Source organism: Temnothorax longispinosus, chromosome 5 (genome assembly GCF_030848805.1).
Source record: "Temnothorax longispinosus isolate EJ_2023e chromosome 5, Tlon_JGU_v1, whole genome shotgun sequence".
NCBI lineage: Eukaryota > Metazoa > Arthropoda > Insecta > Hymenoptera > Formicidae > Temnothorax > Temnothorax longispinosus.
Genome location: NC_092362.1, coordinates 7,166,342 through 7,178,985, shown reverse-complemented (window position 1 = coordinate 7,178,985; position 12,644 = coordinate 7,166,342). Strand labels below are relative to the sequence as shown.

The 12,644-nt window shown below is 29.6% G+C and overlaps 1 protein-coding gene across 1 annotated transcript; it reads right to left on the bottom strand.

The window, feature by feature from the left end:
- On the bottom strand, positions 1 to 7,668 carry LOC139812560 (nose resistant to fluoxetine protein 6-like). The gene is made up of 14 exons (XM_071777445.1): positions 7,301 to 7,668; positions 6,364 to 6,641; positions 3,849 to 4,093; positions 3,588 to 3,775; positions 3,207 to 3,484; positions 2,893 to 3,109; positions 2,616 to 2,781; positions 2,453 to 2,532; positions 2,286 to 2,378; positions 2,083 to 2,212; positions 1,740 to 1,914; positions 1,507 to 1,649; positions 1,092 to 1,421; positions 1 to 1,028 (listed from the first exon to the last, which is right to left on the bottom strand). Exons 2-13 carry the CDS (start codon positions 6,575 to 6,577, stop codon positions 1,203 to 1,205), a joined length of 2,148 nt encoding a protein of 715 aa, XP_071633546.1. The 5' UTR covers positions 6,578 to 6,641; positions 7,301 to 7,668; the 3' UTR covers positions 1 to 1,028; positions 1,092 to 1,202.
- Positions 7,669 to 12,644: the final 4,976 nt, after the last annotated feature.

Below are 12,644 nucleotides of genomic sequence, written 5' to 3'. Positions count from 1 at the left end.
ATTTACCTGTAAAATTTTTGCTCACAAAAGTCGACATTCGCATCTTACAATTAGATATGAAATAACAAGTCAAATTAACATAGTTTTGCGAAATTTCGGATTTCAGATTATCATCCGTTATAAAAATCAGAATTTAAAACGTCATATTTTATGTTGTTCTCGATGAAACATTTTTGCGAATTTCGTATTATATTAAATATTTATATTAAACAAATTCTCTTAAATTACGTTTGAAAATTTGCTTGTGATTTTTTGAAACTTGTAAAGTCTATCTCGTTGTTGAAAGTAAAACGGGAATTAAATTGAAAATAAAATAGAATAAATGATAAAAATGTAAAAAAAACGTATTCTAAAGAAAAGAGGACCGCTGATCTCAATCCGCGGGGGTAGTGGTGGGCCTCTATTTCTGTCGGATGTAATCCGATAAAACAGGTCACGTGTATCAAAGAATATTTAAAGATTTTAAATTTTAATTTATATATATCTATGTATATAAAGGATTTAAGGATCGAGTTAAATAGTGAATATAATATTAAAGCTAACTAGTAGCGCGCGTCTCTGATTGTGATATCTAGTATGGACATATTTCATATGTATATAACTTTATACATTTATTACTTATTGCAAATGGTATACAATATTATAAGAAAGTTACATTACAAAATTGGAAATATAATGTACAATATGCAATAATCAATAAAATTATATATAATATTTTTTTTACATAAAATTATTTAATCAATTAATTTAATCAATTTTTTTAAATACAAAAATGTTTAATTAGGTTTACTTCTTTTTCCCAATCAATTGTTAAGTATTAAAGTTTTTTTTTACAATAATTATTATTTTTATTTTTAATTGTTTAAATAAATAGTAAATATTTTTCTCCAATGTGTCCGGCTACTGGGACGTTTACCTTATTGGGATAAGAAGATTCTATTCCTGCAGAGCTCGAGGCAGAAAATTCCCGTCTTGAGGAGATGTCGTGACAAGCGAGCTGGTACGCACGGTTATAGTGGACATTTCCGCTGTTAAAAGAAAAAATATATTTAGTCAATCGTTAAAACAGAAAGAGAAAGAAGAGAGCTTACCTCAAGGTCTGCAGCAGTCAGAGAAGTACAAAAATTAATTATTCAAATCTTGTTCTTTTTTATGTAGAGGGTTGACAAATGTCATCTTCCGCCAGGCAGAAAGGCTTGATGTTACTGCAACTGAATCTGTACCAACTGAATATTTCTGGTTGCTACAATCGGGTTGTTTGTTCCGTTTGTTCGAGTTGTTTGTTCCGTGGAAGATTCCATTGTGTTTCTATATGGCTTAATACACATTTTATATAACAAAATGTAGGGCATCTCGAACATCAAAGATAATAGGTAGGAACAAAGGTACGTGATTATAATGTATCCCAATGTCATAGTAATCTAGAACCAAAAGTTAAAAAAAATTAATGCATTTTTTACAATATTTCTCTGTTAATGCTAAAATTTCAAATATTTGTATACTTACACGGGGCAGAAATTCAAAATGAATCGACGTTTCACTAAATAGTTGAATTGCTTGTATGATGACCGGATTTATAAGATAAGCGCAGTATGTGAGCCTGCTAAGAGGAATCCAGCCCTTGAACGAGAATAATTGATTACCGATGCCTATAACAAAGCAAGTTAAAACATATCACTAATATATTAAAAATATGCCGATTTTTATAAGATGTATTTATGATTAATGAATAAACGAACCTCCGTGTTTACTGGAGCATGCTATTACAACACATGCAATACATATGGCCCAAAGTGTTCTGTTCAGTGCTACATAAACAGAAGTAGCTAGAACGGATATGTATCGGTTGTAGGACAACAGTAATACGAATCCTCCGCAAATAATAGTTAGGCACCAACACAAAATTATATGTTTCTGAAATGTATGTCAAATTAATATAATACATTTTCATTTATGCGATACTATATAATTAATTCATATGAAACTAGTTAGTTTCTATAGAACAAAAGTTTATATATTCCCTAAGTATTTTAATGACTATTTATTTTCAATATGTTATAAAAACAAAAAAATATACTTTACCTTTTTTAAAACAAAATTATTCTTTAATTTTGCCAAAATGTGACCCGTGATTATTCCAATAATAAATGGATTCATTCTCATCCATGGTTTGATATAGAAGATATCTGCAAGATTCTCCTGTTCATCAAATCTGTAACAATAAGAATCCTTTTAACTTCCTCTTAACTTGATTTCTCAATAAGTAAAACACTTTAGTAACTTACGTTTCGACATATTCGTACTTGACGTATGAAAGATAACCATTAAGAATAATTGAGCCTATTAAAAGTAGACTCAATATAGCGGCATAGAAGTATCTGAAATTTATAATATATTTATTCAAGTATACTCGAAGAAGACATTAATTATAATAGTTGGTTAATTAACATACCTAGTTGAGAAAATTAATAAAGCCATAGCGATGACATAGAATTGCATATCATTGGATAGATACCAACTCCAACTCATGCACTGTAATGCAATAAAAATTTTATAAAACTTTTATGCGTCTCCAAGTATAATTTCAAATTGATCGTAATCAAACGTGTTCGTACCATTGCATCCCATCCAAAGAAATTATGTATGTACAAAAGATTTCTCCACCAATATTTCGCACAAGTTTCGTGCGACCTTTCGTACATGTAAAATTTTGATGTTTTTTCGGCCCAAATCGACCTTAACAGCTCTATTAGTAACACCGTCATGTAAGCCGGTGTCAGCCTTAAAATGAAAAATTTTATTACAGACGCGTATAAAAAAAAGAGAGTTAGTATTTAGCTTACATTGAAATCAATATTCAAATTTCTTTGTAATAATGTAATAAAAACTTACCGAAAAAATCTTTTTAATACGTGATCTTTTAGTTCGATGAATTTTTCTTTGCGACCAATCGGGTTTGGTAATACTTCGTCCCTTTTAGCTCGCAAATACATATAATTTATTAACATTAAGCATCCGCTTGAATGAAAAAATATATCAACTGCTAGTAATCCCATGTCACCTATGATTTTATTATTCTCAGTGAACCTCCACAGCCGTACTTTATTATCTGTCAATACAAATAAGCAATTTTTGTTATGCGTAAAGAGTAAAAAAACAAAAGAGCCAAAAATGTCTATTCTAGAGATTTATTATAAATTACTTACCGAGAGAATTAAATGTATAATATACACCATGGAAGAAGATTATCGAACACATGCCTAGAACTTTTAAGCAGTGAAAAACGGGTATTGTGCCGGCGTCCAACTTTGTGCTAAATATTTTTCTTGTATTTGTGTAAGCGGAAAAACATATTAATATTTCTCCAATTTTATTTTTCCGATATGCTGCAGATACGTTTACCACGTTACGTTTTTGATATATAAATATATCATATATTGTTCCGATTAATGTTATGAGAAAAGAAAATCCTATTAAGCTAGCACTGTAAATAGAATATTTGTCTGTTGAAGCTTTATATTCTTTCGGAGAATTAAGATTAAAATTACTTATAATATTATTAATCTTTTCTGTCATATAATACGTACCAGATGTAATACACCCTATGAGGTAGCTTTTTGTTATCGTCATTTAGATCTTTAACCTCGATGAGCTGAAAGTCCGCGGGGTAGAGATCATTGAAGATAACTCTGTCACGACATATTTCCTCCAAAATTAAGCTTAGATTATTTGTAGTGCATGATTTTGGTAAACAGAGTCCGAGCGTAATCACATCCTAAGATAAAATTTTATGTATATATTTAAATATCAAACACATTCTTTATCACATAAAGATTTTACAAACTTACCTCGTCAAACATATTTACGTGATATTGAATCGTACTGTTGTGTCTCAAATAAGCTACAAAATAATTTATTTGGAAAGGTGGAAATTCCTTTCGCGGATCGCGATAATGCGTGTTATTTAGTATTTTGTGCTGTGAGATCTGTAGAGGAGCCTTATTCATTGTATCGAGACACTGACTACGACTGCCCAGCCAATAATTATTTCCGTAAAGGAAACCCGGTTTAAAGCCACCACTGGAATCTAATACTAAAAATAAAAATTACAATGTTACTACGTATGCAAAAGCAATAAATGACTAATTTTTACTTATAATTAATTAATCACACATTGTTGCTTTCTCATTACAGGAAGCTATTTTCGTAAACAAATTTTTTCTTAGTTTTCTGTACCAATGTGTTCAGAATGTTCTAAAATTACATTTTTACAAAATGTGTGTGTTTAGATATCGGACTCAATTTTTTTTAAATGCTGAGTATTATTATTATAAATAAAAGTTGGTATTTAATTATGGTAAGAATCGATGAAGGGGTTTATTTTTTATAAAATTTTGAAATTTTTGAGAAATGTCTGGTAGCTATTAGCTATAACTTGCGCAAATTTTGAGATATCGCGCTAATTCTATTATATTCTTCATTCTTTTCTACCTCTATTTCATATATAGTACTTTAAGATTTGATTAGATTTAGCTTTATACGCGATCAAAGGTCCATATGCGAAGTTCATATTGGACCATGTAGCCTGAACTCCCAAAGTCAACATCGATTTGACATTGCGTCGATTGTGAAACCCCACTTGGGCTACTAAGCTAACCAACTAACTAGTTGGTGTATTGAAAATACCAATACGTAAATATGGTTTTAACCGTCGCTTGTTATTTATTAAAAAGTTATTAACAAATGTAATTAAGAAATATAACAGTTTGTTACAATACTAAGAGAAGTAATTTGCTGATATGTGTACTTATTTGAAATGCATCAATGCAGTTTTGCTAAATATCATTTGCCTAACAGCGGCTCAGTTAAATAGCATTTGCCTAGGAAAGTAGCATTTGAACACAAAAATAGATGGGCAAAAGCCATTTGACTAAGCAGATAGCATTTGTCTAGTCAAAAGCTATTTTCCTAAAATAACTTATTGTTAGCTACGACATATATATATGTATATAGCATATATATACAGGGTGTCCGAAAAATCGCCTACTCCACTTCGGGAGGTGATTCGGGACTCAAAAACAAGCAAAAAAGTTCATACAAACATAGGTCTGGACATGAGCCGTTTCCGAGTTATAGCCACTTTTATGTTCAAAAATCGTAATTTAGAATCCGCTTGACATCCCTTTTTCTTAATTATTTCTTAAATTAAAAATTTTTATTTTTAAATATCAGTTAATTCATTAAAACTTAAACGATCCATTGATGAATACGGAAAGATTAGATACAATCTAAAAGTAAGGTGTTGTTAAATAATAATTTGAAACTTATTATTGAAAAGCCTTAGATTTACTTACTGATTTTGAATAGGCGTGAAAACAACTGATTTCAAGTAGCCGTGAAAACAACTGATTTTGAATAGCCGTGAAAACAACTGATTTCTTTTAAAAATAATGTAATCGTATTTACAAATATTGAAAAATTAAAAAAAAATAAAAAAATTAAAATTAAAAAAATTAAAAATATTTAAAAATAAAAATTTTTAATTTAAGAAATAATTAAGAAAGAGGGATGCCAAGCGGATTCTAAATATTCTAATTTACGATTTTTGAACATAAAAGTGGCTATAACTCGGAAACGGCTCATTTCCGGACCTATGTTTGTATGAACTTTTTTGCTTGTTTTTGGGTCCCGAATCACCTCCCGAAGTAGTGTAGGCAATTTTTCGGACACCCTGTATATATATAGAAAGCAATTAAAAAAACAACTACTCATCTTTAGCTTGTATTGCATATATTTTAATTGATCAATTTTACAATTCTTGAATTCTATTTAAATTAAATATATTGACTAATATCTTTTAATCTTTTAATCTTAAATTAATAATAGTATTTACGAAAATATTAGTGTAATAAATTAAGAGATTGCATTTGTGTTTATCATATTGTATGTTTGGAATGTACGATGTATCATTTAAACCGAATATATGTTCTATATATGTATATGTATACATATATGTATATATGTATATACATATGTATATACATATGTATATACATATATAGAACATATATTCGGTTTAAATGATACATCGTACATTCCAAACATACAATATGATAAACACAAATGCAATCTCTGAATTTATTACACTAATATTTTTGTAAATACTATTATTAATTTAAGATTAAAAGATTAAAAGATATTAGTCAATATATTTAATTTAAATAGAATTCAAGAATTGTAAAAAATTGATTAATTAAAATATGCAATACAAGCTAAAGATGAGTAGTTGTTTTTTTAATTGCTTTCTAGATTTTAAATTAGAGTAAATGGAGTTAATAGCGATTCAGTTATAATTTTACGTACCTTTCAAGCTCCATAGTATTCGTTGATCAACTGCGTCTCGGAAATCTTTCAACTCCTTTCCACATGTTGAGTTGAGAATATCTGCCTTGGAAGCAATGGCATAAGCAGGATATGTACGAGTTAAATAGTGCTCGTATGTACGTGCTTCCTGAGTATGTACAGAGACATACGCAGCTAAGGTCGTACAGATGCACAGAATATACGTAAGTTGCATTTTTGCTTATGCACTTTTGCTTCCTTATAGAGGATTTCTCGTTACCGTGGTAAATATCTGCACACTGAAAAAAAAGATGTTGTATCAACAGCATCAGTGTAATTGAAATAAAATTGGTTGATGCAACTTCAATATTAATGAACGAAATGCATCAGATAGTTGATTCATAATCCATGGTTTATACTTTGAACTTTAAACTTTAATATCGTCTAAATGGTTATATTTATGAAAACATAAGAGACCTTTTTTGTAGATCGTTAAATTTTCTACAAATATATGTATTTCTTATTTTATAATTGTTGATAGTCGATATGATACAACATTCATAAGAAGCAAAAACAAGTTTTATAAAATTTATCAAACTTTAACTTTGAATATCTTTTGAACGGTTGAATTTATGAAAAAATGATAAGAGATCTTTTTTGTAGAGCGGTAAATTTACTACAGAAAATCTATGTGGCACAATGCTGTATTACTGTTTGTTAGATAGTTATAAAATTTTTTCTATCTTACTAAATAAAAAATAAAAAATTGCGATGAGCGACCTGTTAATATTAATATTAAGGGCTAAAATTTTAACAGGTATCTTATTTTACCTTCCTGCAAGTATATATGCTATTCGTGAAATGAAAAAAAAAGTTGCTCCAAAATGACACACCCTAAAATATATATATATATATATATATATATATATATATATTTCTGTCAGGCGCTGGTGCTGACCGCAGGTCTCGCTGAGTTGCTAGTGAGGGTGATTCGTGGCACTTAGCGCGCACAGAATTTACTCGCGATTCTTTAGGTTGGCGAACAACAGAAAATTGTTTTTAATATAATAGTAAACGAAAACTGGGATGAGTATACGGACTCAAAAGTGAACTGTCTCGTGCCGGATTGGAAGTGTGTCCAAGTGCGTAAAGTCGCGATATTTATACAGAATTAAGGAGGCGGGATTATTTTTTAATATGATTTGATTGGTGGAGTTCTCTTCCGATCGTGACGTAACTATTTTTTGCGTAAGTGCAAATTCCTTCCCGTGTACCATTCTCTTGCATTATGCATACGTTTTATACATAAATTCTCCCACATTTAATACAGCAATAGATGTTGATTATCTGCTAAAGACATAAAAACGTTTAGTAAAGTCTTACTTATATTCATTTACATTGAATGGTATATGTCCGTTGTATAACGGAAAAATATCTGCGTTTTATTCGTGATTATCTATTTAATTATGAGAGTAATTAGTTATTATAGGAACGATTTACGTAAACTTTGATAAAACACTTTATAAATTCATAAATTATAATGTTATTAACGAACGAATATAGTACTTTGATATCTGTTTTCTCTAATTTTCCCTTCTATATCTTACAGGTAAATTGCGTACCATGGTCACTCAAAATTGATTGTGGTTTTCTGATATTTGGAATGTATTCATTTATAACTTTACTAACACATGTATATGCCGTTGCTTTCTTTATTGGATACAGTGCTACATATTTCGTAAATACGTCTATCATCACAAATAAGTATTGAACACCTCCTCTGGAAGAGGCTCATATAGATCTACTGTTACTAATTCTCATGGTGACGATGGAATGATTGCTTGATATTTAAAGCTAAATGTTCTTACTCCGCTTACTCGATCGTACTTATTACGATAATCTGACTTTTTTTCAAATTTATTTTACATGAACCTTTTGTTTAAATAAATAATGTAGAGAAAATATTTATGTGACATTTATTTAATATCTATTTTGCATTAACTATTTAAAATAATAATTTGTAAAAAAAATTACTTGATAGTTATTTAACATCACTTAAATATTTATTAATTTGTGGAGAGCACAAAGCTTATAGTCCAGGAGCTAGCGGAATTTTAGGTGACTGATTTTCTTACGCCTGAAATTTTTTCCACACGAGTTATTATGGTCATGTCTGCCAAATGTAGACAGGTGGCAGAGTCTGTCCGCGGGACATAGAGCGAACAGAATTTTTGTAACTTGTATTAATTTCCAAAGACATTAACTATGATTTCATTACAGCTGATTTTTTTATAGTTGATTATTTAAACCATTTCAACAAGAAAAAATGAGTTGTCCGACAAAAAAGTTGGGACATGACCCGTGTCTGCCATTTGGAATTGGTAATTTTTTCTTTGACTCTTGACTGATTTTTTTACAGCTGAATTTTATTTTACAGTTTAATAATGTATTAAAGATGAAGTATATAACCTTGTCCGACAATTTTAGTGGGACAGAACCGCTCTCTGACGTCTTTGTTATGTTAATTAATCATTAATGTTTGACTAAAAAAGTATGCAGATGCGTGTTGCAAATTACATATTTTTTCTTAAAGGAACTATGCTTTTTTTATACCAATTGATTCGTCTCATTATTCTGTGCATAAAAGTATTAAGGTAACACTCTACCGCAAACTTGATGTTTTACAAGATATTTTGTATTTTATGTCAAAATACTAGAACTTTCAAGCCTTATAATTCCAAAAGTTCTTAATAAAAAAATACTTTCTTATAGTGTTTTGGAAAGTCCTCAAGATAAGCTACAAGAATATGCAATAAAAAGTAGGTGGTTCTATTTAAAAAATTGAAGGTGACCTTTACGTGACCTTCAAGCAACTATTTAAGGTAAAACTAATGACACCATCTTATGTACCCCTTGAAACCATACAACTTTGGTCTGGAACATTTTTCTCTAAAATGTTGCGTTTACGAATAAATCGAGTGATACGGGTGGTCTGAGACACCCGGGACAGCAGGAGTATACAGTAAGACGTAAGCAGTAAGTTATTGACTAATGGGATTTTTACAATTCAAGAATAATCAACTGTGATTGGTCAATAGAATAGCTGACTGCTTACGTCTTATTGCATACTCCTGCTGCCATTATAGACGACGCTTAACGCCGTAACTGATACGTTTCTTGTGTGTTGACCAACGTTTCGTTACACTACGTTGCCATACGAAAGTCATATGCAAAGGTTCTAAACCTTAAAAAAGCAGCGCCAAGTTTTTTACAAGAAAAATTTATTTATTTTATTTTAATTAAATATTTTTATTTTATAATGTTACCTCTTTAATTCTTTGTGATTAAAATAATTCTTTGTAATATTATAATTTTATCAAGGAGAATTAAAACTACTACCACTTGGCATGATAGAAAGACTCTCAGGAATACAAAGATACATACCACTTGGGCTGAGTTAGGTAACACAATTTTGTTTTATTTTTTAAAAGTAGTTGCACAACAATTATTTTTCAAAGTATATATATTCTGTTTGCAATTGGCGCAATTTAAAGTATTTTAAAGATTTCACATCTTTTTTTGAAATACGTATCACTTAGGTTGAATTAGGTAACGCAATAATTTGTTAGGAAGAAATAAAGCTACTACCATTTAAGATTTTTAGATTTACAACATACATTGCGCGTGTACTTGGCGCCTTTTTTTACCTTTTTTTGAAAAAGGTAATTTTGTACTGATAAAAAAATCAGCGTCGTAATACTTGACTATTCGACGCAATACTTTTTTATATTAAGATAATTTCTGTATTTACGCCGCACAAGGATTTACGCTCAATTACTCTATTATGTGCCTTTAAAGTATTAACTCAGATATATACGCCGCACCTAAGAAAAACTTAATTTATCGAGTACTATTTACTACGTTTAAGGCAAATGAATTATAACAATAAAAACTTTGTATTGTCTACTAGAGGAGACCAGGGACAAAAGTAACGCGGGATGAATGTGACAAACGCGATTATTAATAAAAATAACATTTATCCCCCCGGGAAAAAAACTTCTTATTTATTCATATTAGTTTATGTTAGTAGAAATATGATTCCTACATGATCACACAACACACACCACATATAAGAAATTGACATTATACTTTACATTTATATTTGTAATGTATATTTTATTGTAATTCTTTTGATTTTATTTTTCAAGTTATATTAACACATGATATTGATTATTTTACAGATTTTACTTGAATTATGTGTAATAGAAACATTTAATTTTAGTCAATTTAATTATTTTGTGTGTCAAAGTTTAGGATTATTTGGAAAATTTTCTTTAACTTTTATTTATATGTTAAAATAACTTTAAGATGTGTTGATTTTTTAAAATAATTGTGATAAAAAAAATCAAAATAATATTTAATTTTTAAATGACATATATAAAGTGTTAAGTTATCACATTGACATAAATGTAACACATAAAAATGTTCAGAAAATAATAACATAGCTGTTGTATGTTAATTTTACATTGAAATAATAATCAAATCGTGTCTGTGAAGTTGGCACCTCATTTTCAAAAATCGGAAATTTTATTAAAAGTTCCATTTGCACCCACAATAGTTCTACAGTTCTTGATGTATTTCAGAAATAGTTCCGTCGATTTAAATAAAAATATAACGATTTAAAAAAATGAGGTGCTAACTTCCCGTGACACCTCAAGTTTCGAAAATATTTATTTTTATCACGGAATTCTATAGTTCTTGAAGAGTTCTATAGTTCCTGATAGTTTTTAGCGATAGTTCTGGTCTTTAAGTATTTTTAAATAATTTTTTAATCTGACCGCTGGCACCTCAAGTTTCAAAAAAATTGATTTTTATCATGGAATATTCTATAGTTCTCGAAGAGTTCTACAGTTCCTGATAGATTTTAACAACAGTTCCGGCCTTTAAATATTTTTTAAATAATTTTTTACTGTTACCGCTGACACCGCACACAAGAGTAAAGTCATGAATCACAGGCAGTTTTGATCGACTTTTTGACAGTTCTCGATAGTTCTCGCATAGTTCCAACAGTTTTTATAGGTTTTAGCAACAGTTCCGGCCTCTAAATATTTCTTTAACAATTTTTTACTGTGACCGCTGGCACCGCACACAAGAGTAAAGTCATGAATGAAAAAAAGGCATAGTTCCTATAAGAAAACATATGTAATTTGCAACACGCATCTGCATACTTTTTCTTAAAAGCAACTACGTCTTTTTTCATACTAATTGATTCGTCTCATTATTCTGTGCATAAAAGTATTAAGGTAACATTACTGAAAAGTTAATGTTTTACAAGATATTTTGTATTTTATGTCAAAATACTAGAACTTTCAATTCTTATAATTCCAAAAGTTCTTAACAAAAAAGTACTTTATTATAGTTTTTTGAAAAGCTCTCGAGATTAGCTACAAGAATATGCAGAAAAATAGGGATTTTTATTTAAGAAATTAAAGGTGTCGTTCACGTGAGCTTTAAACGACCATCTACGGTCAAACCAATGACACCATCTTATGTCCCCCTTCGAACCAAACAACTGTTGTCTGAAACAATTTTTCCAATCTCTTTTACTTTAAGAGATATTCAGCTGAATTACTTAAAAGGATACATCCTGTATATATATACTCTAGCATGATACTCGTGCTTCGCTACGGTAACACACATTTTACCCCTTTTCATCCCGTTAGGAGTCAAATTTCTAAAAATCCCTTTTTAGTGGACCATGCTTACATCATGGAAGGAATATACTCCTCGAATTTTATGTTTCTAGATTTAGAGGTTTAGGCTGGGCGTTGAGGAGTCAGCCGTAACATTGAATTTTATATATATATATATATATATATATATATATATATATATATATATAGATAGATAAATAGATGATAAATTTATGAAAATAATTAAAATTTACTATAAGTTTATTATAATTTTTCACGTTTACGTTGCACTTCTATGTTGAAGTTTGAATTATTGTTAAAGTAAAAATTTCAAATTTGCCTACATTTAGCAATTTCGTAAAAATAAATATTTACACCTCGGATAATTAAAAATAATAATGATTTGTAGAAACGTAAGATCCGAGAGTCTTTCAATTAGCCCTAAGTACTTGCGCGTACTTGTATATATGTTAGGCGCAAAGACCGAAAACGCTCACTGAGCGATAGAACTGATCATAACGCGTTCTGGCATACACAAAGACTACAACGCGAAGTTCGTATCGTGGCAATTTTAAACAAGCAGACTGTGTAGATGTAACATCTCTTTGA

Excerpts from the sequence above, each read along its gene's own strand:
- LOC139812560 (XM_071777445.1), bottom strand. The coding sequence starts at position 6,577 with ATGCAACTTACGTATATTCTGTGCATCTGTACGACCTTAGCTGCGTAT. Across the intron at positions 2,782-2,892 it reads GTATTAAAAAGATTTTTTCG|GCTGACACCGGCTTACATGA; the intron begins GTAAGTTTTTAT and ends TTTCATTTTAAG. Across the intron at positions 1,915-2,082 it reads ATAATTTTGTTTTAAAAAAG|AAACATATAATTTTGTGTTG; the intron begins GTAAAGTATATT and ends CATACATTTCAG.